This window comes from Emydura macquarii, unplaced genomic scaffold (genome assembly GCF_026122565.2).
Source record: "Emydura macquarii macquarii isolate MOO-44397 ecotype Brisbane River unplaced genomic scaffold, CSIRO-AGI_Emac_v2 contig_2699, whole genome shotgun sequence".
Classification (NCBI taxonomy): domain Eukaryota; kingdom Metazoa; phylum Chordata; order Testudines; family Chelidae; genus Emydura; species Emydura macquarii.
The window spans coordinates 3,233,481-3,257,081 of record NW_027132836.1 but is presented as its reverse complement, the minus strand read 5'-3'; the positions used below and the strand labels follow the sequence as shown (position 1 = coordinate 3,257,081).

The 23,601-nt window shown below is 67.7% G+C and overlaps 1 protein-coding gene across 1 annotated transcript in view; it reads right to left on the bottom strand.

Annotated features, from left to right (window-relative positions):
• Window positions 1-23,601, bottom strand: part of MYO18A (myosin XVIIIA) — a 108,489-nt gene that overhangs the window by 23,954 nt on the left and 60,934 nt on the right. Inside the window, exons 11-33 of the mRNA XM_067565908.1 lie at window positions 23,333-23,543; window positions 22,825-22,967; window positions 21,605-21,705; window positions 21,080-21,143; window positions 20,325-20,469; window positions 17,745-17,756; window positions 16,932-17,105; window positions 15,744-15,834; window positions 14,885-15,077; window positions 14,040-14,126; window positions 11,321-11,462; window positions 10,568-10,727; window positions 9,496-9,682; window positions 8,643-8,880; window positions 8,130-8,239; window positions 6,371-6,436; window positions 4,400-4,528; window positions 3,587-3,730; window positions 1,945-2,034; window positions 1,558-1,677; window positions 1,031-1,142; window positions 476-603; window positions 23-177 (exon numbers count right to left, since the gene is read on the bottom strand). Of these exons, the coding sequence (XP_067422009.1) occupies window positions 23-177; window positions 476-603; window positions 1,031-1,142; window positions 1,558-1,677; window positions 1,945-2,034; window positions 3,587-3,730; window positions 4,400-4,528; window positions 6,371-6,436; window positions 8,130-8,239; window positions 8,643-8,880; window positions 9,496-9,682; window positions 10,568-10,727; window positions 11,321-11,462; window positions 14,040-14,126; window positions 14,885-15,077; window positions 15,744-15,834; window positions 16,932-17,105; window positions 17,745-17,756; window positions 20,325-20,469; window positions 21,080-21,143; window positions 21,605-21,705; window positions 22,825-22,967; window positions 23,333-23,543 (3,002 nt within the window). The remainder of the gene's footprint in view (window positions 1-22; window positions 178-475; window positions 604-1,030; window positions 1,143-1,557; window positions 1,678-1,944; window positions 2,035-3,586; window positions 3,731-4,399; window positions 4,529-6,370; window positions 6,437-8,129; window positions 8,240-8,642; window positions 8,881-9,495; window positions 9,683-10,567; window positions 10,728-11,320; window positions 11,463-14,039; window positions 14,127-14,884; window positions 15,078-15,743; window positions 15,835-16,931; window positions 17,106-17,744; window positions 17,757-20,324; window positions 20,470-21,079; window positions 21,144-21,604; window positions 21,706-22,824; window positions 22,968-23,332; window positions 23,544-23,601) is intronic.

The following is a 23,601-nucleotide window of genomic DNA, read 5'->3' as shown; positions in this document are numbered from 1 at the left end:
CACGTGCACGCCGGCGCCCCACCTGCGCTGCTTCTTCTCCAGCTCGTGGTTGCGGCCCTGCTGCCCCTCCAGGTGCAGCTTGGTGTCCTGCAGCTCCGCCGTCAGGCGCTGGCATTTCTTCTTCAGCTGCTGCAGGGCGCGCTGGCACTCCTCGTTATCGGCCTGCAGATCTGCCAGCTGTGGGCAAAGGGCAGGGGTCAGAGCTGGGCGGGGAGGAGGCTGGGCTGGCCGGGCATCCCATCACCCCCCCAGACTCCACCCTTCCTTTTCCCTGCTGGCCTCCCCGGGGTTCACGTCCCCCAACTGGCTCTTTATCACGGCCTGGTCTAGGCGTTCCACCCCTAAGCCGGCTTTGGGGCTAGCGATGCCAGCAGCCTGGCCCGGAGCAGGCTGAGCGCCGAGTGCTCCAGCGAGCGGGACACCCTGCAGCGTGCGCGCGCGTGCGACACCCCCGCCGGAGCGGGGCAGGGCTCACTCGTCTCTCCAGCTGCCTCCTGCTCTGCTGCTCCACCTCCAGCTTGTCCTCACACTCCTGCTGCAGCCGCTTCTTGGCGAAGTCGCTCTCCCGGACGGCACGCTCGTACTGCAGCCGCCACTCGCCGCCTGCGGGGGGGAGCCGGAGCCCCAGGCAGAGCATCGTTCAGGAGAAGACACCAGGCCGGGCTGGCGGAGAACGCTGAGCAGGGCGTGGGGGGGCGGCTGGGGGCTTTGATGTCTAAGTGCTACCGTGAGCGGAACCAGAAGCTGCGGCTGCCACGGGCGCTGCAGGCGGATGGGGAGAGCCCCCCCGCCAGGGCCAGGGGGCCGCGCGTGACCCCACTGAGCAGCAACCACGCTGCCAGGCACGCAGTCACAAGGCCTCGGCATGCGGGTGGGGAAACTGAGGCACGGAGTGGGCCAGTCATTTGCCCAGGGTGCTACGTGACAGGGGCAATGCTCCCCCCGCGTGGAGATGGAGGGGGAGAGGGCGGAAGTGGCTGCTCCAGAGAGGCGTGGGGAGGAGGGGGGGGGTCTGCAGGCAGACCAGCACCTGAGTCGTCATCGTCAAGTTCCCCGTTGACCTCGGCTGCCCGGATGAGCCGCGCCTCCATCACCTCCATTTCCATGGAGTCCATCTGCTTCTTCAGCGCCTCGTACTTGGCCTGAGAGGGAGAAGCAAGGCCCAGGTTGGCGCCGAGCGGGGCAGCCGGCCCCTGGCCCCTCAGAGACCCTCTGTGCGGGCCCCTCGCCGGGCGCGTCTGGGAAGCACTGACCCAGCCAGGCTGGGGCCGCTGCCCCGGCAGGAGACTAGAGCTCAGAGCAGACGCCGGGGCAGCTCTGCAGGGCGTGATCACGGAACAAAGAGCTGCACAAGTTTTCGGGAGAGCCCAGGCCAGGGCTGGGATAGCAGGAGGGCTGGGGGGGCTGGGACAGCAGGACCCGCTGCCGGCGAGCTGCTGGCTGTCCTGCCCCCGGCTGCCCCCGCCTGCGCTAAGGAGGCTGCTCCGGTGGCACAGCTGCCAGGCGGCGGGGGAGTGCGCTGGCCGCAGCGCCGCCCTCTGACACGCGGGGTCTCACCTGCAGATCCTTCATCTCCTTCTCCGCCCGCAGCCGCTCCGCCGTCTCCGCGTCCAGCAGCTGGGAGGCCGACTCGCCGGCGTTCCGCTCGTCCGTCAGCTCCGCCGTCAGCTCTGCAATCTGGGGAGCGGAGCAGCGGCAGGGCGGGGCTGAGACAGAGGCAGGCGAGGGAGCCGTGGCCGGGGTGGGCTGGGGTAATGGGACGGGGCCCAGGGAAGGGGATGACTGCGGGGCCCAGGCACACTGAGTCCAGGAGAGGGAACCGCCACCCTCCCCAGGGGCTCTCCGGCTCCCCGCCCTCCCCAGGCCACGTGCCACGGCCAGGGAAGGCAGCTGGCCCCTTGGTGGGGGGACAGGCATGGGGGGCTGCGCCCCACCCAACCTTACCCTGCTCTCCAGCCGGTCGCTGCTCAGCCGCAGCTCGTTGCGCTCCTTCTCCACCTTCTCCACCTTGCCCTTCAGCTGCTGGATCTCCTCCTGTAGTGGAGACAGCAGGGAGGGAGGGGGCAGCGGGGCCCGGGAGCTCTTAGTGCCTGAGGTGGGTCTGGCGGGTCTCAGCCCCCCAGCGCTGCTGGCCCCACATCAGCAGGGCGGGAGCCCCCCCAGGCTATGGAGGGGCAGGGCAGCAGCTCTCTGTGCGGGGCGCGGCCTTTCCCTCGGGCCGGCCCTACGGCGGGTCGTTTTCAAACCAGCCCTTGGTTTCCGAACGCACCCGAGTCCTGTCGTCTGTGGCATGTCCCCCCCATGGAAGCCCCCCATCTCCCCGCTCTCCTCCACCGCGACCTTGGAGTCCTCCTCATCGAGCCTCCAGACAAGGCCGCAGCCGGAGGGGGTCTCGGCTCGGTTCCTAACCGGGCCACGGGAGGGTGCCAGGAGCTGATGCCGCCCGGCCCAGCCCGGCTCTCCTCGCATGGCGGCACCCGTCCCTGCCACGCCACGCCACGCGGGCAGGAGGATGCACACACAGCGAGGGAGCTCCCCGCGCAAACTGGCCTTCTTATCTGCCGCAGAGCGCGGCCCAGACAGCACGGCAGGTGGGGCTGGGAATCACTGATGCATGGGGCTGGGGACAGGGCAGCACGGCCCAGATACCAGCTGGGCACGGCAGGGCTCTGCCACGCTCCAGACGGAGCCGCACAGACGCGGGGAAGAGGGTGCGCTCGGCTAGCCGGTGGATCGATGCCTGGCTGCCAGGAACCTGAATGGGCCGGGGGGCTCAGGCCACCAGCTCAGCATGGAGCATCCCAGCTACCCGGGGCCTGTCCCTTTGGCCACTGAAACCCAGCGCAGAGGGCACTGGCTCGGGACGCAGCGCAGCCCGCCAGGCCCAGGCTGGGCGCTCGTGGGGAGGGCACGGAGCCACATGCCCCCCGGCACACTCTAGGTTGGCCTCCCACCCTTCAACGGCTCCCCGGACAGATTTCCTGGCCGAGCGGGAGAGCTGAGCGCTGCACCAGAGCTGCAGCTCTCCAGAGGACGTGCAGCGCCAGCCACCCCCCGCACACAGCAGCCGTCTCTGCGCCTGCCCCTGGGCGCAGGCTTTCATCTCCATTCTCCACGCCTGGTAATTGGGCCCGTGCGACAGCAGCCTCTCGCTACGCTAATGACATGCTGATTCGCTCACGCACTGCAAGGACGCGGGGCATCCCACAGCCGGCGCCCTCGCCCCCCCAGCACACAGCTCCACCTGCGTGTGCACCGTCGTGCCGCACGCCTACCACAGCTTCACCCGCGCGTGCACACACACCAGGGCCTCCCCGTGCACTGCAACGGGCCACAGCGCCCCCCAGCGGCAGAGCCCAGAACAGAAGGGGGGCCCAGGCTGAGCTCTGCCTGCAGCCCAGAGCAGGTGGGAACTCGCCCCAGGGGCCATTCATGGACGGGGGCCCCCTGCAGCTGCTGAGAGCTGGCTGGAGGGGGCCCCCGAGGAGGGGGCCGGGGCCAGTCTCCCATTTGCACCCCCCCCCGTCAGACACTCTAGAGCGAGTCCCCTCCCCAGCAAGGTCGGGGGCCGTGGGAGCATACGCACGTCTTTGCCCCGGATCTGGTCCTCCGTCAGCTGCACCTCGATGAGGGGCCGCACGGTGGTGAAGAGCTTCCACCAGGGCCAGTCCTTCACCCCCTTGTTCTTCTTGATGTTCTTCTGCACGCAGCGGATAGCCAGCTCCCGGATCTGGGGAGATCAGACCCTCCCAGGGTCAGGGCAGACCCGCCACGGGCCAGAGACCTCCCCTCCCTGCAACTGCCCCCAGGGGAGCCCAGCGCCCCGCTTTGCCAGCTCCCCAGTGGAGAACACGGAGATCTGGGCCCCCCCCTGCCAGTGGGGAGGTGCTGCCTGCCAGAGCCTGGCAGAGCGGAGTACCTGCCTTTGCGCAGAGCCCCAGCCTGCCTGCACGGCCACTCCGCCGTCACCCTCCCCAGAACAACGGCACCTGGCTTCTTTACGGCGTGATTAGCGCCCACGCCCCAGGTAACCAGCAAAGCCACCCTGGCTGGAAGCCAGGCCGCCGCCCACGACTGCTCCGGGGACCCCAACACCACAAGTCAGAGCTGAGCCGATACCCCGCAGCGGCACGTTCCCAGTCCACCCAGCTACTCAGGAGGGGGCAGCTGCCATCACGCTGGGACCTCACCTCGGCGGGCCCGGAAAGCAGGAGGGAGCAGGAACGGCTCCGTCTCCTCCGGGCCGGGCGCCCTGCAGGTAGGGTCCCCCCGGCTGGGAGCGGGCGGCGCTCTGCTGCAGGCTGCCCATTTTAGGCGAAGTCATGCAGCCACTGTGGTGGTATGTGAACGGGAAGGGGGGGGGTGGCATGCTCCAGTCGCAGGCTGCCCTGCTAAATACCTTTCTCTTCTGGAACTGCTGGCGCGCCAGGAAGCCCCGGCAGGCTGCCTGGAAGAGGGCTATGTTCTTGCTCGTCTGCTCGTCTCGCTGCTCCTCGAGCGTGGCCAGGGTCCCGGCCCGGAAGAACACCTGCGGGGAGCGGGGAGAGCAGTGAGCAGCGCTCCCGGGAGGCCAGGGCAGTGGATGCGCTAGCGGGGCCGGGACGGTGCCATCCCCGGACAGTGCAGGGCAGCTCAGTGCCCACCCGTCTCCGAGACGGCCTGGCCCACGTGGGCCTCAGAGGTCGGTCGGGGGAAGCCAGGAGCCCCCAGGCAGGGCAGGCTGAGGTGGCGCGTGCACAGAGGGGCCCAATCCTGGGGGACAAGGGGGAGTCGGAGCGCAGACGCGCCCTGCACTCTCAGGCCCACACGTAACCCAGACAAAGAACAGAGAGGCCTCGGGAGACAAGCCGGCTCTTCGGCTCCCGTGCCGCGCCAGCCCAGGGAGAGGCGCCAAGCCCTGACGGAGGGGCCCCCCCCCGCCTCCCAAACTGCCGGCCCGTTGGTGCCATCAGCGCCCAGCCTGCCAGACAGCACTGAGCAGGCCTCTCCCGAGGCTGGACCCATGGGGCTGGCGCTCTGCCCCCCAACGTCAGCTGCTCCTCACCTTCCTCTGCCCCGCGAGCAGGGCGGACCCTCCACGCCCGCTGGCTCTACGGCCCCTCCCCTAGCGAAGCTGCCCCTGCGGCGCTAGCCGGCCGGCGGCAACGAGGGCCTGGGGTGGCAGCAGGCACCGCAGCCGGGGAGAGCTGGCCCCGCTTTTATCCCTTTGGCCCACTGGAATGCCGTGGGTGGGACACGCAGACACAGCTGCTCTGTCCCAGCACCCAGCGCTGCCCTGCCGCCCGGCGTGGGGACCGGAGAGCAGCGCCGCCCAGCACAGCACAGCCAGGCCACAGTCCCGCAGGGCTTCCTCCGCCACGGTGTGTGCCCAGAGCAACGGGGGAGGCAGGCAGACCTCGCACCCCCCGGAATCCCCTGCCTGCAGGGACGGGGGTCGGGGCGGGGGCAGCGCTAGAACCTCACTCCGAGCTGGGGGTTCTAGTGAGCCGTGCCCTTCGCCGCCCAGGCCCAGCAGGCAGAGCGCCTCACCCCCCCGGCTGGTCTCAGAACCCTGCGACCCCACTCCTGCGCCCCCCAGCACCACCTCCAGACCCAGGGCTGGCTCCCAGGGCCCCGCAGCACCCCCGTCGCTCCCCACCCCGCAGAAGGCTGAGTCCTGCTGACACTGCCCTGCCCAGGAGCCAGACACCCCGCGGAGCTGCGCCCGGCCCTTGGAGAGCCCAGCATGCCGACTCGGAGCCCGCCGGCCTCGCCCGCAGCCGGAGTCTCCAGCCAGGCTGCAGGCCGGGTTTCACCCCAAGGCGGTGCCAGGGGGAGAGGTTTGGGGGCCACACACCAGCCAGCTCAGCCTGCGAGGCGACGGGTGCCAGGACGGCGAGCCAACGACCAGCTCTCCCGGTGCACCGCCGAGGCTCGGCTGCCGGGCGAGACCCGGGCCCGAGGAGCCGTGGGGTTAAGGGATTGGACGCGGAGGCTCCAGTGGGTTTGCGTGGTCACAGCTAGGCCACAAGCCGTCCTCGTCCGGCGGGGGCGGGAGGGGACAAAGCCCCAGTTTCGAGCACCCGTCTGCACGATCCCAGCCCTGTGCTGGGAGCCGCCGACGGTGCACGTGAGCGAGACACGGACACCTCCCTCCCGCCCCAGCCCAGGGTCCCGGGAAGCAGCCAGCGAGGGCGGCGAGCCCCTGCCTGGGAAAGGCTCTGCAGAGGGCACTCAGCACAGTCTGCTGGGAGCATCACGGGCGCAGACGTGCTGCCCAGCCGGCCCCTACCACTGCGATCCCCCAGCATGGCGTGGGGCCCAGCCGGTGGGGCCCCCGGCGAGCATGGCGCGGGCACGCAGAGGGCACGAATGCAGCGCGGAGGCTTACCCGGCTCAGGCCCATGTGGTAGCTGCTCTTCTCTAGGTCCAGCGATTCCAGAAGCTCTTCCACAGCCTACGGGAGAGAAGGGGGGGGCAGCTCAGCTGAGAGGCATGGCAGGAGGGCAGGGCCGTGCTCTGCCCCGCAGAGACGCCAAACGCCTCCCAGCTGAGCGAGTGCTTGGCTCCGCTAAGGAGCCTCCTGGCACCCCGCTGAGAGGGAACGGGCAGCAACCCCAGTGGGCAGCAGGGCCCTGTGACTCCTTTCCTCCCCAGCCGGGCCCGTGCCCCCCGCACTCCGGAGATGCCCCGACTCCCAGCTGGCATGTGGCACAGGGGCATCTCCAGGGAGAGCTGCTCCCCCCCTCACCCCCCCACTCCGGAGCACGCACGTGCTGCCATCTCCTCCCTGCGGGGCAGGCCCCACGCGCTCTTCCAGCGGGGGAGGAAGACGAGGTCACGGCTGCTCAACGAAGCCTTTGTCTCCCGTCCCCTTCCCACGCAGCACACGGCTCAGCTTCCCGCTGCCCACGCAGCCAGCCCGGCCACGGGCCGCACCATGGTAGGCCAGAAACAGCAGCAAGGGAGGAGAGGGGCCGCCCACCTGCCCCAGGGGGACATGCCAGCCCCCCTTCCCCGACCTGCCTACGCAGCCCCGGCAGGCCGCCTGCTGTGCTCCGCACCCTGAGTTCCAGCGCTCAGCGGTGAGCCAGGAAACGGCCCTAGCCGGGAACCGGAGCGCAGAAGCCGGACCAGACGCTTCCCACATTCCCGTCTCAGGCTACAGCTCTCACAGCAATGCTGGCAGCTGGACCTCTGATCTCTGCTCCGGGACCTGGCCAGGAGACCCACCAAGGCCCTGCCTTTGCGTCTGTGCGGGGGGGCTGCACGTGGGCTGAGTTCCCAGCTGGGACTGTTTGAACTCTGCAGACCCAGCTCTGCTCTGGCTTGTCCCCCTGAAGGCCCTCAGTGGCGGCAGGACTAGCGGGGGCACCCCACGTGCACGAGGCGGCCCCCCCGGGCACTAGCACAGCTCCTGCCGTGACACACCATGCTCCATCCTGTGGCCGGGTTTGGCGAATGGCTGGCCCGCCCTGGGCTGGGATCCTGGGCCTCACTCTGTCCCCACGGCCCTTCCCGGGGGCAGGTAGGAGCCTGGGGCTCTCTAGGGGCAGGGAGCTAAGCCGAGCCGCACGCACACAGGGGGAGGATTCGGCTCTCGGTTCTCACAGAGCTGCCCTAGAAGGAAGTTTCACTAGCTGCCCCAGGCTATCCCAGTCCCAGGGCACAGACACTCCCCGGGGCAGCAGCTGCCGCAGGGCCCGGCGTCGCACAGCGCGGGCGGCTCCCAGGAGCCTTGGTGAACTTGTTAACAGGGCGGTAAAGACACTTCGGGCCCAAGCCCCCTGCCTCCCCTGGGCCACGGAAGCGCCACGCCCCGGGACAGGCTGGCAGGGGCCTGCAACACGCTGGCGCTGGGGCACCAGGGAAGATCCTTGCTCCGCGCCAGGGAGGTGCTGCTCTTTGAGACACACGCTGCCTCCCAGGGCGCCCTGCCAGAGCAAAGCCACGCTGCGTGGGCACCACGGAGGCAGGGTGGCCTGGCACTCAGGAGACCTGGGTTCTATTCCCGGCGCTGCCCTGGGACAAGGCGCTGCCCATCTCGGTGTCTCCGTCCCCCCGCCCACCCGTCTCAGAGGGCGATCGCAGCGAAGGCGGCACGGAGGCGCAGCTCCGGCGGCTGGCCCAGCCCCGAGACGCACACGCACCCGTTTCTCGTCCGTGACGATGTAATGCCGCCCGTGTTTCTTGGTGAGGTGAGGGGCCAGCACGTCGAAGCGCCGCCGGAACTCCGAGAAGACCATGTGATCCGGGTACCCTGGGGGCAGAGCACAGAGAGCGGGCGTGTGCCTGGGCCCTTGGCACAGGAGGGGAGAGACACAGGCGCCTGCAGGAAGGGGCTGGGTGGCACCGGCGAACAGAGGTGCCAGGTGCGGCTGCCCCAACTCCCCCCAGCAGCAGCCCGTGGAGACGGAGCAAGGACAGCAGACGGCCCGGGGGGCACGCCAGCCCCACCCGGAGCCCCCGAGCGTGGAGCAGAAGGGGAAGGTGAGGATCGCCGCTGGCCGGGGGATGCAGGGCCCGCCCGTGCACGCAGTGGGGAGTCCCGCATGCTCGTCTGGACTTGGGGGGATTGTTCCCGCAGAGCTCAGCCCTGGGCCCGCGCCCGCCTGCAGGGAACAGCTCTGCCCAGCCCGCCGCCCAGGCCCGAGAGGACAAACCTTGCCGGTACATGCGCAGTGCGTCCAGCAGCCGAGAGCCCCTGATCTGAGCCCTCAGCAGGGGCACGTCGAGCTGCATGAGCCCCGCCTCGCAGTGCTCCCCGTGCAGGTCCAGCTCGCTGCTGCTGATCCGCCGGGCTGCCAGCCCCTTGGGGTCCCCGCTCCAGCCCTCCGCCTTGGGCAGGAAGCAGTGGACAAAGTGGATCTTCGACTTCTTCAGGGTGTCGACCAGGGCATCCTGGAGGGGAGGGAGGAGATGGCTCAGGCACAGCCTCTACCCGCCATGGCAGGCGCTGTGCTGAGTCCCCTGGGGCAGAAGGGCCCCAGGGAGAAACTGTCCCTAGGATCAATCACGCGGTGCCTCCAGCCTGTCCGGGGAGAGCAGGACCCCTGCGGTGGTGCTTGCTGCAGAGCACCTGGTGCCTCCCACGGGTCGGCCCTGGGTCCCTGCGCGGCGGGGCTGAGGGACAGGGTCATTCCAGTCCCACCAGCAGCCAGGTGCTCGGCCCCAGCGCTCAGCGCTGTGTGCAGGTCCCAGACCCCCCCAGCTCCCGCGTCTCTGCACCGGGGCCGAGCAGCCACTCGCTCTCGGCTTCTCCCCCCGGGCGCGCAGCACGAAGTGCAGCCTCTGCTCCCGTCCTGCGCCCGCAGGGCACCAGGGTCCGGCTGCCAAGGCCGCCGGGGCCCGGGACAGAAGGCTGCTGAGAACAGCAACAGGAGTGCGACCTGCCCAGCCAATCCAGAGCCATGGGGCAGCACAGAAACGGGGCAGGGATTTCCACTGGCCACTACTAGCTGCGGCCTGGCCTGGCCCGCCTGTGGGAGAAGGGGGTCCTGCACGCCGCCGACTCACCACCTGCAGCTTGATTTGAATGCACAGCGATTTCTTCTTCGCCGCTGCCACGCCCATGGTGAAGGTCTTGCGCATGCTGGTTGCCCGGCGCAGGGCCAGCTGGGACCCGCCTTCCAAGCCAGCGATGGAGCCCGACAGCACCGTGGCCGTGCCGGCCCGGCCCAGAAACAGGCTGCTGATGATTTTCCTGCCGTCAGAGCGAGATGGTTACCAGCCGCCCCGTGCCTTTCCCTGCCATCGTCCAAACCCTGCTGCAGCAGGCAGAGAGCGGCCAGGGACGGGCACCGCGCAGGACTCAGCGCCAGGAACTCACTGGATGCGGGGGAGTGAGGGAATGTGTGTGTACAGCCACTGTTAGCGTAGGCCCTACTGTTTGTCTCCGGGTCGGCAGAGGAAGCGCACATTACACCCAATAAACCCCAGCCCCGAGCTGAGCACGAGACACGGAGAAGAGCAGAGCCGCGCGGCTGGCGTCCCGTCGAGCACCCTGGGGCAGGCGGCAGCAGCTCCGAAGGGGAAGGCGCGAAGCCGGCAGAGACATTTGCACTGCAGCGCCGACGGCGGGCTGATGCAGCCCAGAACCGGAAGGTGCTCTCCCGTCCCAGCGCAGCAGGACGCCTCCGGGAGCTTCAAGCACGGCGACAGCCGCTTCTGTGCACGTACTGTCTGCAAGCAGAGCAGCCACCATGCAGAGCAATCCCACTGCAGCCCACGGGCCCGAGAGGGCTGGAAGCAGAGAAGCGCCGGCGCTGACCGCCCGGCAGCACGGCACATCCCCCCCAAAGGAGAGGGGATGCCAGCTCTTCCCCTCACGGTCCATGGCACTGCTCTCACGCCTGCTCAGCTCCACACAGCCCAGAGCGGGCAGCCCTGGGCTGGGATGCTGTAGGCACTGAAGCCTGGCGGGGACGGGAACATGCAGGGCACCAGCCCGGAGGCAGAGATGCTGAATTCCCAGGTTTGCAGAGAACCCAGGCCTTATTCTCCAGACGCCCGTTAGCCCAGCACGCTAGAGGACGGCGTGGCACAGGGCCACGGCGCCGAAGCCGCTCACTGCACGGCTGCTGCTTACTTCTGAGACTCCTGCAGGAGGGCCGAGGCGTTCTGCGACGCGGGGTTCTGCTTGACGTAATGTAACCAGCCTGTGGCATCGTATTCCACCCAGTTGGTGCCATAGCTGTGGCCCAGGAAGAAATGGCGTGGCTTGTCGCTTCGCAGTAAGGGGCTGTGGCCTGTAGGGACAGGAACCGGATCAGTAACCAGCCCTGCAGGCCCGGTCCCCAAGCAGGAAACCCTGCCCCGGGCTAAGGAGGCCCCAGAGCACTGGCAAAGCTCTCACACCAGGAAACAGAGGACACGTCTACACAGCATAAACCCCTGCGGCAGCGCGTCTCAGAGCCCAGCTCAGCTGGCTGGGGCTCACTCTGCAGGGCTCCACTCGGGCTCTGGGACCCTCCTGCTGCCCGGTCTCAGAGGCCGGCTCCAGCCCCAGCCTGGACACCATGACGGCTGGTGTTAGCCCTGCAGCGCAACCTGACTCTCAGAGCTGCCGGCTCCCGAGAAGTCCTATGCACAGGACAGAAGCAGCCCACATCTCCTCCCCTTTAGGGGGGCATGGCCCGTTCTGCCAGGGGCTCTCTCCTGAACCTGCCCGGCCTCAGGGGGGCACCCGGGCCATGGCTCCTGGCACCACACAGGCCCCATGCGGTGCACGTTTCACCCCAACAAAGGAAACACAACGGGACTGAAAGCCTCACTGTGGAGCGAGCTGGGGAGAGCGCAGAGGGGCTGGCTCGGCCTGCGGAAGGCTGGCCTCGCCCCTTACCTTTCTTGTCTCCTTCCTGGGGCCCGTAGTAGGCGAAGAGCCGCTCCAGCAGCGTGTCCTCGGTCCCCGCAGGCTGCAGAGCCTCCTCCTCCAGCAGCCACAGGAGCCCCCGGGCCTCGTCTGTGCGAGCCAAGGAACGCACCTGCAGAGAGGGGCCCAGCCCGCACACGTCACCCGGAGCGTATCCGCTGCCCACGTGCCGGGCACGCGGGGACTGGCAGCCTGCACCCGGGGAGCGCTGGGCCGAGAGCCCCCCGGAGAGGGAGAGAGGTGCTGAGGGTGGCTGTGTATCGGTCCCGGCCCCAGCGCTAGGGGGAGAGTCTGGGACACGTTCCCCGGGACGCCCAGCGCAGGCAGAGCGAGAGTCTTCGCAGAGAAAGAATCAATACTTAACCCTGGGCCAGGCACACACCTCGGCCAGGAGACACCGCCGCGCCCATCGCATCCCAGCCCCCACTCGCGGCTCCCCTGCCGCTCGCCAGCTAGGGGGAGGGATGGGGCTCTCCCCCCGCCCCACAGACGTTCCTGCGATCCGAGCCATCTCCTGCTCCATGGGTCACTCCTGCTTTCAGGCTACCTGCAGTAAGGCCACACTGCCCGGCAGGAGGGGGTGCTCTGTGATACCCCGGGGCACTCGCCCCGCTGGGCGGCCCCTGCCCTGCCCTGCACTCATGTTTCCACTCCTTTGGCATCTTACGGGATTTCCATCGAGCGCTTGCCCGGAGAGTCATTTCCCCCAGTGCCCACGGGGCGGCGGGCAGGGCTGCTAACACAGCTGACCACCTGGGTGCTGGAGTTCCCCGGTCCATGAGCCGGGCGACACGGCGAGGTCCCTGCCACTGCCATCCTGAGGAGCAACCTGGACGCCTCCATTCCCTTGGGCAAGCCTGTCACTCCGCCCCGGCTCCACAAGCCGACATGCCCCAGCACAGACGCCAAGCCATGGCCCTGCCCCTGCGGTCGCTGAAGCAGAGACGCTCTGAGAGCTGGAAAATTCCCCTTGGTCTCCCACAGCCCATCCTGATGTTCCAGCCGACCCTTTGCTTTCCAGCCTGGGCTGGTGCGCTGCACTGTTCACCTGCTAGTCAGCTCTGCCCCAGAGGCAGCTGCCTTTCAGTGCTGGGGGGGAATGATTCTACGCAGCCAGAACACCCTGAGGGCCACAAGCCATGGGCCATCGCCCCCGTTCCCAGGGGAGCTCCCGGAGACCCCACTGCAGCACAGGCTGGACGCACCAGCTCCGCGGCCCTCCTGCCTAAAGGCAGTGGGAGATTTGCTGCACAGGCCTGGGCAGCACTGCCTGGTGGTTAGGACAGCCCCTTTCCCTACCGTAAATACCGCTGCCAGGCTACGAGAAGGGCCTGGCTGTCTTGTTCTGACTCCTAATGCTCAGCAAACTGCGGCGATGGACTGGCACTGAACCAGGCCCCTCCATCACCACCAGACGTGACAGCCGCAGCTTTCCAGCTTGCTGTTCTCCTGCTGCTTTACTGGCCGAGGTGTTAACGGGAGAGGTAATCACTGGTGAAATGGCCCCATCGCACAAATCCCGCCCCACTGCCTGGAGCTGTCTGCCTGGCACCATCGCCCCTCCCCAGCACAGCCCGCCTCGCTGGTTTCCCACAGCAACCTCCTGCTCGGCAGCACACTTTGCTGGGTGGGTGACCTGGCTCTCGGGGAAGTGGGGACGTTCCCAGCCTCTGGCACCGGGTGCTGAGTGGGACGGGACTGAGAGAGGGGCGGCGAGGTCAGGGAAGCGCAGGAGAGGGGGCTGTGATCACCCCTCTCGCCCCCCACCAGCGGGCGTCACTCTGGGTGACCTGCTCACCCTGCAGGCACCCGGAGAGCCACCAGCAGGATGTCGGGAACCAACAGGGGGAAATCAAAGCAGTTCTCTCCCCCGAGAGCGGCACAGTCTGCGCACAGACCTGGAGATGGGCGAGGGAGAACGGAGCTGACCGAGAGTCCATGGCCCGCCTCGGGGAAGAGGCAAGTGGCCTCGGAAGGGACGTCCGTTCCAACCCATGAGAGAGAGACGCAGACTGCGCCTCCCGGCTGAGCCCTCCTGCCCCAGCACGGTGACGGTCACCGCCCCAGCAGCTCGGGAGACACCGGGGCCAGCTGCATTCCCCAGAACTCAGCCCCGAGAACTGGCCTTGCCAGCAACTGGGCAGATCAGAGCAAACCTGTAACACCCGCTAGGAGCTGCCTCCCATGCAGGGCCGGACGCCGCTCTTCGTTAGCACTATTAGCTACTGGTCGAGTGCAGAACAGCTCCGCGCCAGGCTGCAAGCCCAGTGTGCTTTCTGCTCGCACAACGGAGTCAGCTGGCCCTCTCCCCACAAACGTAACCCCCGCAGAGCACCCGCCCCGGGGACGGAGGGGAAAACCTGGCTCAAAGGTGACTGGCTGCGGCCGGGTGTAGCCAGGAACATGGCCAACACCCAGCATGATCTGAGAAACGTCCTGCTGTGGAGGGGAGCTGGGAGATGCAGGAGGGGCTCTCTCTGCAGCCTCGCCTCGCCCTCCCTGCACACAAGATACCTCCCAGGTTTCCCTGGCCAGCCCTGCTACAATGGGTTACGAGAGGGTGGCCCAGAGGAAGGGGCCACTCACTGGTGACTGCTTAAAGGGGGGGGCTTCGAAGCTGCTGCCCCAGGGAGCAGGAGACGAGCGCTGGGCCTGGGGAGGAGCTGGGGAGAGAGAAGTGTGTGCTTACCAGTGCTTGGTGTGACGCTTGGTCTACAGTGGCTACAGAGCCAGATGTACTGGGCTCTATGTCATCTAATGCAAGCTCTATGCTTTCCTAGAGAGGACGGACAGACAGAGGGTTAGTGCCTGGGTGACTAAAGATCACGGTTACGGGACCCGGAGCGGGTCAGTCAGTACATTAGTCTCAATAGAATCTACAGGGCATTAAACCACAGGGGTTTCCCTGGGCGTTCGGGGTCAGCGGGGCCAGGCACACGGGCAGCACAGAACGGGCGCACCCTTCCCGCCAGGCCACTGAGAACCAGCCCAGCCGCGAGCAAAGGGGTCTGTGCCCAATTCACCCCCCGCCCCCCAAAAAAAGCCTCCCTCCAGCGGGGCAGACACAGCTGCTGTGTGAGCCCTGCTCTTCGGCACATGGCTTCCCTCCAGCACTGCCGGGGGACTGCAAGGCACAGGGCCGCTAGCGACGCCCCCGGTACCCCGGGCAGAGCCTGTGGGAAATGGCCTGTTCCGGGGAAACCCCTGCTGCAAGAAGCACCAGACTCCAAGCGGCCGATCAGGCTGCCCAGTGTCTAGACGTGACTGTCCGAGGCACCTGCGGGGTTAGAAATCAACTACAGTCTAGGCGATGCAAGAGCAGAAAGGAGAGAGAACGCGATTAGCTAGGAAAGGGCCTCCGCCGCCCGTCACACGCCCTTCACAGCCCACGCAGCCGAGAGCCAGCGTGCCCCGGGCAAGGGCAGCGCCCGCAGGCTCCGCTCTGCAGCGGGAGAGGCTCTCTGCTCCCTCCCTGGGCTCCTGCAGCGTCTCTGCCGCGGTGACGCTCCGCAGAGCGCCGGGCGGCGGCAATACCTCCTTGTACCGCTCCAGCTCCTGCACGAAGGTGCGCTCGTGGAAGAGCGACTGCAGCCGCTCCTGCGTGTAGTTGTGGCACAGCTCCTCGAAGGTGGCCGCGCGGCTCTGGTTAGCCAGCTCGGGGTTCTGGAAGCCTGGGGTGTCCACAATCATCATGGAACACAGGGAGTGCTGGCTGGACTTGAGAGCCCTGCACACGGGGGAGAGAGGGACCGGGGCACCCCGGGCTCAATGCCAGGTCTGGGAGCAGACCGAGGGGCTGCCCCCCAGCCTGCCAGGCTGGATCCCATCAATGGGCCCCTCCAGCGGCCTGCTGCTCCCCGACCCACCCAGCCTGCTCGGTGCCTCCATCGGGAGCCAGGCCGGCCGCGCCGGAGGGAGACCAACGCCCCAGAACGCCCTGGCTACGCGTGTGGGGCCAACGACTTGCCCCAGTGATTACACCTAGGCAGGAGAGCTCCTTTCTCAGCCTCCAGCCAGGGGCGCTGGCACGGCGTGTGTAGCGGGGGGCAGAGAGCCACTGAGCCAAACCGCCTGCCCTGTCTGTGATGGAACCACGCCAGGCCTTCCAGCACCTACGTCCGTGTGCCACGTCACAGCCCAGCTCGGTCCCGCAGCGCGCAGCAGGACGGCGGAGGGGCCAGGCTAGGAGAGCGTGCCGGAGCAGGGCCTGGCGTGACAGCTCTCCTGGAGCCGAGGGGGGCCGGGAGCTCAGGGCCCCCATCTCCTGCCACCCCCCAGGGCAGGACGCAGAGCCCAGCAGCGGGACAGCTCGGTGCACAATGCACAATGCTCCTGCCCGACCTGCACCAGCCGGGCTGGGCGCTTGGCCCGGCCTCGGCACAGGCGCCGGTACCTGTTCAGCAGCGAGATGAGCAGCGTGAAGAGCTCTGAATACAAGCCCGAGGCCATGCCTTCCAAGCACTCCAGAGCGGTCAGCTTGGGGCCTGGGGAGAGAGAAATGGGTCCACCATGAAGGCAAAGCCTGCTCCCCAGCTCCCAACCCCGCCAACACACGGCCAGGGTGCCCCGCTTCCTAAGCCAGGGCAGGACGGGCTCCGGGAGCCCCCCCGGGATCCATTTCCCCCTTGGATCCTCTGGCTCAGGAACCGAGGGAGCGAGCACCGGAGCGCGGGGACTTGGACGGGCGGCACGTCCCCACAGGCGGGCAGGACGGCCTTGTCACTACAGCGGCGTCCTGGCTGCTGCCCTCTCTCGGCCTGTCCCAGTGTCAGACGGGGTGAATCGTGAGGGCTTGAAGATGCTGTTTGGAGGGGGAGCCTGGGGTAGGACTGGGGCCCCTCAGTAAATGGGGGTGGGATTCGGGGCTTTCAGCCACTTTCTGGTCTGAGCCCGTCCTGGGTCACTGTCCCAGCCTCTGGCGGCTGTGTGCTGGGGCAGGGTGAGACGGGGAAGCCCAGCTCCCATGTATCCAGTGAGCAGAGCCACCATCCGAGGGCGCAGCTCCCACACCGCCTCCCTCCTCGCAAGCTGCTTCCAAACAGAGCCCCGGCGACACCCAGGGCCCGGAGAGGAAGGGCAGCCCAGAGCTTCGGGCATGGGCCTGGAACTCGGGGGGTGGGAGTCAACCCCCTGCTCTGCCACAAACTGGCTGCACGGCCTGGGGCAAGTCACAGCCCCCGTGGGCCTCAGCTCCCCGCTGTGCCCTGGGGAAGAGCATTCAGAGAGACTCATGCCAAGGAAGCGACGGGGCCCCAGGGAAACCCTGTCTGAGGTACCACAGCATCCGAGTGCCTAGGGCCGTGCTATGAACCCAGAGGGGAACAGAAGCCCAGGGAGGCAAAGTGACATGCCCAAGGTCACGCAGGCATCCGAGGTGGAGCAGGGAGTTGAGTGAATCCAGGCCAGTGTCCTAACCACTGGACCATGCTTCCTTCCCCACGTGGCTAGTTACAGACCTAGGGGTGCGGCAGCTGCAAAGAAGGGCAGAGGGTCTGGAGAAGGAAGCCAGGCTCCATGCACCTGTCGGAAACGCTATCGCCTGACATCCCCCACGCCCACACACGGCAGCGACACACGGTACCTGAGCCGTCCCCCGAGCTGGCTTCCTCGGGGCGCTGGCGGAAGGAGGTGGATCTCTGCAGGGCCCCTTTGGGCTGGTGCTTGAAGATGGACGACGACAGCTCCTCCAGGCTGCAGCCCAGCAGGTAAGCAGCCTTCTGGGCCCACTCGTGCCGAGCAAACTGCTTCCTCCCAGCTAGAGGAGAGGGGCAGAGTCTCGGTGCTGGGGACGCAGCAGGGTCCAGCCCCGCTGGCCAGGCTCAGCACCATTCACACGCAGAGCTCGAAAGACTCCGTGCAGAGGCGGGGGAGAACGGCCAGAGAGGGGAGGGAAGTCAACGGCTCCATGCTTCAGCCAGGCTAACAGCAGACCCGTCGCTGTGCCGGGGAAACCAGAAAGGCTCCCTCGTGCTCCCAGCCCAGCCGGTGGGGGCAGCAGAGCCGCCCGCGGCACCCAAGCAATGCACTGAAGCCAGGGCTCCAGGTGGGGCCGGGTCCTGGGGACGCCCACCTCCACTGGAGAGGACGGGGGCAAGCGCACCCCGACATCCCTTCCCAGCGTGTCGGGGAGATGCACTGCAGGACGGCTGGGCCGCGGGCGAGGGAACCTCTGGCTGAGGGGAGAACCTGGACAGCACCCGCCTTGCAGAAACCGGGGGAGCTGAACTCCAGGCAAGACGCCGGGCAGAGCTCTGGCGGCAGCCGCCCCGGGGAGGGGGGAAACGATGGGCACACCTGGCCCGGGGAGGGAGCCACGGGACAAAGAGGGAGTTACTGGGTAGCACGTGAACATGGCAAGGACACGGGGGGAAGGCAGAGAGGAAGGAAGCTTTACCTTCGTCGGCGTCTGCATTGCAAAGGGACGGCATGCACCATGCAAACAAAAACAGGGGTTAGAACACAGCCGGGAGAGCAGCTGCCAACGTACAACTGCAGGTGGGCAGGACACACACACACAGACAGACGGACGTGGCAAACCCGGGGACCCTCCTCAAAGCCAGGCAGGCAACCAAGTCGCACGCCAGCCCCAACTCAGTCTGCACCGAGGCACGGCCACCATCTTTCCGTTCGCAGGCTAGGCCCCCCTCTGCCGCACATGCCAGCCCGCTGCCTGCCCTTGCCATCCCCAGACTGGGCAGGTTTGGGCCGGTACAGGCCCACGGGAGGCAGCAGCCAGAAACACGGGGGCCCGGTACAGACGCCTCAGTCAGGAGGAGTCAGCGACGGCCGACGTGCCACGTGGGGAGCCTCTCCTCCACGGCGTACCTTTACCACGGCCAGGGAGCGGCTGCTCACAGACGGCTGCGCTCTGCCCCCTTGGGGGGCTCCTGAATGTCTCGGGGGCCATCCTGGGACCTTTCCCCCCTGCGCAGAGGCGCGCCCTCCCCAAAAGCAACTGCCCCAGGAGTTTCAGCAGAGGGCAGCGTGTCTAGCACCAGCTCCAGTGCAGCCGCTCACAGCAAGAAGATCACCCACACAGAGCGGGGCCGCGGCTGGGCCTGCAAGGAGCGCCGTCCCTCCCGCGTAACGAGGCGAGGCTCAGAGCCGGGCCGTGAGCCGGCCGAGAAGCCAGCCAGCGAGGGTCGGGGCAGTCGTGCCACGGGGGCTGGTGGGGACACCTCCCGCTCCCCAGCCGGGCCTCTGTGAGAGAGACGGCGCCCCGACAAACATATCCTTCGCAGCCTGTGCGCGTGGTCACTGGCGGAGCAGGACCTGAGGCTGCTCCCCCAGAGCGGCGCACGCTCTGACTTCAGCCGATTGCCCCGTCGTCGGCGCCCCAGCACCCCTCCCGCGCACCCGCTGCTCCCTGGCGGCCCAGCTCAACCCGGCCTGCAGCTTCGCTACAGGAACGACCTCGAAATTAGAACCAGTGCCCCAGGTCTGGTCTGGCCTGCCCGGGTCACCTCCAGCTTTGGGATACTCTGAAATCAGCCCGCCCCCTCCACGCGCTGCATGGCAAAGTCAACCCTGGAATGCAAGGAGACCTGCCCGGCCGCACTCCCAGGGCTGTAAAATCAAATCCCGCCAGCCGCGGCAGGAATCTCCGGGACGCTCGTCTCAAACAGGAAAGCCCCGTGCACCAGCTGGGCGCGCTCTTCTCCGAGACGCCAGTGTGCCCCCCGGCCGCGTTGACTGCCCCGGCGCGAGAACGCAGAGGTGACCGGAAACTGCCTCGCAGAAGGGCTGCCGCAGAGGCCACCCAAGCCCTGGAAGCCCCTCCTGGTATCTGGCGTGCAAAGGACCCAGCTCAGGGGGAGCGGTGTGATTTCCCAAATCACAGCCAGGCCACACCCAGCTGCTGTCTCTCTTCACACAGTCCTGGCCCTGGACTGGCACAACGCCCACCTGGGCTCAGTGTGTCTACGGACTGCTCCGCCCAGCCAGCCAGGGCCCGGGGCCAGATGTGTGCGGGGCTCTGCAGAACTAAAGGTCTGTGCGGGACACGCAGGCACGCAGGTCAACAGTGAGCTGGTTACTCCCTTTGCAAAGCCAGGGGATGAAAGCTGGGCTCACCAAGCAACGGGGATGAACGCAGGGTGACCAGACGTCCTGATTTTACAGGGACAGTCCCGATATCGGGGCGTTTTCTTACACAGGTGCCCGTTCCCTCCCACCCCGGCCTGGTTTCTCTCACTTGCTGTCTGGTCGCCCCAGGTGAACCTGGCCTCCCAGAAAGGAGGCAGCCGGGAGTCACGGGGTCTCAGCTCACACGTGGCTGCCATAAGCCTGGCCTGGGAACTAGGGAAGTCCTATTATTCCTACTCAGGGACAGGCGACCCGGCGGGGGGAGCCCCACGTGGGTCATGTGCCCCTCTCAGAGTCGGGCTGAGCATGGCTGAAGACACCAGCAGCTAGCCCAGTGGTGCCCAGATCACAGCTATCTGCCCCCCCGGGGAAGGCGGGGGGGCGTGGGGAAGCCTGCGGAGTCCGTCCCGTCCCTTCCCCCCGTGTCTGCCCTAGCCTACCTGCGGGGTGCAGAAGGGAGCTCGGGGACTCGGAGCAATGGGGGGGAGGCAGCGGGCCCCGCGGCCAAAATACAAGTCCGCCCAGGTGCCCTTTTCCCTAAAATGGCAGGGCCGGCATTAAGGGTGGGCAATGGGGCTGACCGCCCACGGCACCATGGCCGGGGGGCGCCGCAGTCAAGAGGGCGCGGCTGGAGGTGGCTGAGCAGTCAGCAGGAAGGTGCCCGGGGCTGTGGCGGCGAGGTGGGGCCGGGCATCGTGCTTTCGTTCAATAATCCCTGTGGGTACTGGAGAGAGAAACGCCCCCGGGCATTGAACCGCCCTGGCGGGGGAAAGCGTTCGGTGACCTCCCTGAAACAACAGCGCACTGGAAGGCCAGGCCTGGCCGGCAGTTCAGACAGGCGGACCGCAGCTCACCGCAGTGCCCAAGGAAGCGCCGAACCGCTCGTTACCTTTGGTGGCTCCTGCGGCCCCGAGGTGATAAATGGCCCCCAGGATGAGCCAGAACGTCTTCTGCTCATCGCCGGAGATGCCCATCACTTTCATGGCAGCCTGCAGCTTGCTGAACTGCTGGGCTGCCTTCTGCTTCTCTTCCGGCTGCACAGGAAGTGAACACGGTACCGGTGTGAGTAACAGGGATGGCTTTTATCGCCGCTCACAGCCACCCGCCCCGAGCCTGAGCTCCAGCCCCCGGCCTGCTGCCCCGGCCCCCAGCGAGACCAGCTCTGCGTGGATCTCGAGCTGCCCAAGCGTAACGAGGCCAGGAGAAAACAGAGGCCGTGCTGCCCCGGGAAGGACAGAGCAGAGCGCCCGGCACACGCAGGGATGGCTTTAGTTAAGCTTTTAATTAAAAATCGACATGAAGGGATAATCCAGGGGCTGGAGCAGAAGAGTGAACAGACGGAGAGTCCCTCTCTCCAGGAAAGGCAGCGGCTTTGCCGCCCGCATCCAGGGTGCTGCCCGGAAAGCTGGCGGGCAGCAGCAGCCCCCCACGGGCTGGCCAGGCCCCCGGCCGCTCTGCGGCTGTTCTACCAGCCCAGCGGCGACGGTGCCAGCCTCCCATTGTCAGGCAAGGGCCCCTCTGCTGGGCTGGGCCCATGCAGGGCTGGGGTCAGGGCCGGGGCGAGGGGCTCAGCGCAGGCGACAGGAAGCTGAAGAGGACTGCGCCCTGGGAACACCAGCCCTGCCCCGCTCTGCCCTCTCTCACCTTGGCCAGCGACACAATCCCGAAGACGTTGTTCTCTGCCAAGTGGCTGAAGTGAAGTTCGGTTCTGCAGGGACAAAACCCAGCGTTACAGCGCTGCCCGGGGCTGGCCTCCGCTGGCAGGGGCAGGGGCAGGGGCAGGGACAGGGACAGGGCCACCCCCAGCTCTGCCTGCAGGCTGATCTCAGAGACCACGCCCTGCGCTGGGTGAAGATTCCCGGCCGCAGGGCACAGAGGCGGCTGCCGGGCCCCTGGTCTCTCTCTCTCCCTGGCCCATTGGCTACTCAGACTCGTGTTCCCGCGGGAGTGAGGGGCCAGCCAGGCCACCCCACAGCAGCTACACTGCAGGCCCCTCCCGTCCCCAGGAGCTCGCAGAGACCCACTCAGCCTGGGTGTGCAGCACCCAACAGAGCGGCCCTGGTTCACACAGTCCCCGCAGCTGGGCTGGGACGATCCCCACGGCCAGGGAGGGGCGAGACGCCGCTGGCGCCGAGCCGGCAGCGAGGGGGCAGGCGACGCAGGGCTCACCTGAGGGCGTTGTCCGTGCAAGCCAGCAGGTAGTAGAAGACGTTGAAGGTGGCCTCATTGGCCGGCCGCTTGCTGACCCTGAGCTTCTCCAGCAGCATGGTCTGGGGAAGAGGCGAGAACTCTGTGGGGCTGCGGCACCTCTCAGAGCCCAGCAGTGGGTCTCTGCCCCATCCGACCCGCCTGCCGCCCGCCGCGGCCCAGCTCTGCTCACCTGCGCTGGCACGGCTGCACCAGGCAGCCCAATGTACCTGGCCCTCCCCTCTTTGCTCCCCCAGCCTGGCATTTTCTGACTCGGGCAGGGACCCTCTCCGGGCTGCCTATATGCACAGGGCCTGGCCCAACGGGGCCCTTCGGCGTGACCTCAACAGACGTCATCAGTCACACGCAGCCTGTCTCTAGCTGTGGCCTTTCCCCACTGCCTCAAGGGGAAACTAAAAACCCGTCACACGCCAGGGGCTGATGGAGGGAGGCTTGGCTCCTTCTGCCTGCCCGCCAGCGACTGCCCTCTGCCTCGTGCCCACGCCAACGCTGCCAGGAGAGCCCCTGCCGCGTGTTACCCCAGGCAGCCCAGCGCACTCGGGGTCACTGACTGCGCTGCAGCTGAGCACGTTAATACAAACGCTGGGAAAGTGACAGACTCTGCAGAGCATCCCTGAAACCAGCCTCCCCGCGGCCGTCTGAACCGACCGGCAGGGAGCACCACAGCAGCCGGCGCGCTGGGGCCAGCTTCCAGGAGGGGCGGAAGGGGGAGAGACAGCTTGATACTGGAGACGAATTGCGCCAGGAAAGGAAATCACTGGCCCTCGGCTACCCTCCCCACCTGGCTGTGCAGCTCTCCAGAGGAAAACAGAGCAGGAGCAACGCTCACGGGCCAGGCACCAGCAAACAAGGCCAGCCATCCAGGAGCGCCGAGCCCTGGCGTGAACACAGCTCCACCGCTGGGAGAAGGCCGAGCGGACGGCCAGCCCCCAGCGCCCGCCTCGCCACACCTCAGTCTCTGGCTCCCACTGGGTTCTTGGCTGTCTGCCGAGACTGCCCAAGACAACTCCCCATTTGTGCCAGCCACCCTGGGGCCGGGGGACACGGCCGTATGCCCTACTGGCTCCGAGCGAGGCACCAGGTGGGCACTGCCCCCCGCCAGTCAGTGCCCCCCACTGAACACGCAGCACAGAGACACCACGCCTCTTCCTCCCCAACCCCCGCGGGCACCTGCCTCTCACCTGCATGGAGGCGGAGGCCACCTGGCCAGCCTGGTCGAAGTCCAGGGAGATGATCTGGGAGAAGCGGGTGGCGTTGCCGTTCATGCTGGTGCTGCTGTTGCCGAAAGCCTCCAGGATGGTGTAGAGCGCCTGCCACTTCTCCGCTGCCGGGAGGGGAGCAAGAGGGCGTGTGTGCGCGTGGCCAGCCGTGGGGCCCAGGGCCGGGCGAGTTACAGAGTGAGCGCAGGGACGGCACGGGCAGCAGCAGGGCAAGCCTCGCCCCCCAGGGACCTCAGCCCGCCCCAGAGGGAGCTCCATGCTCCCTCCAAGCTGTGCTCCCAGCCCACCTGTGGCATCAGCCCAGGGGCCGGGGGAGCCCTCAGCGAGCGTTCCCCAAGGCGACCCAGGAGCAGCGCCAAGACCTGCTAATAACCCGCCTGCGAGAGCGGCCCAGGACCCGCCGGGCTGCAGAGCTGCACAGACCAGCGCCTGCCTAGCGCCACGGCCCGGCCGCGCCGCCGGCACTCACCTGAGAAGACCTTCCCTGTGCTGCCGGCGATGGTGGCCAGGTACTGCAGGAGGTGCTGGCAGCTGGTGGTCTTGCCGCTGCCGCTGCTGCCCAGCAGGACGACCGACTGGTCCTGGCGGCTCAGCAGCATGGCGCGGTAGGCGGCCTGGGCCACGGCGTAGATGTGCGGGGACATGTCCTCCCTGCGGCAGCCTTTGAACATGTGCATCACCTGGGGAGAGCGCGCACGGCGGGGTGAGCGCACGGCGCCGGGTACCCCGCGCCAGCCG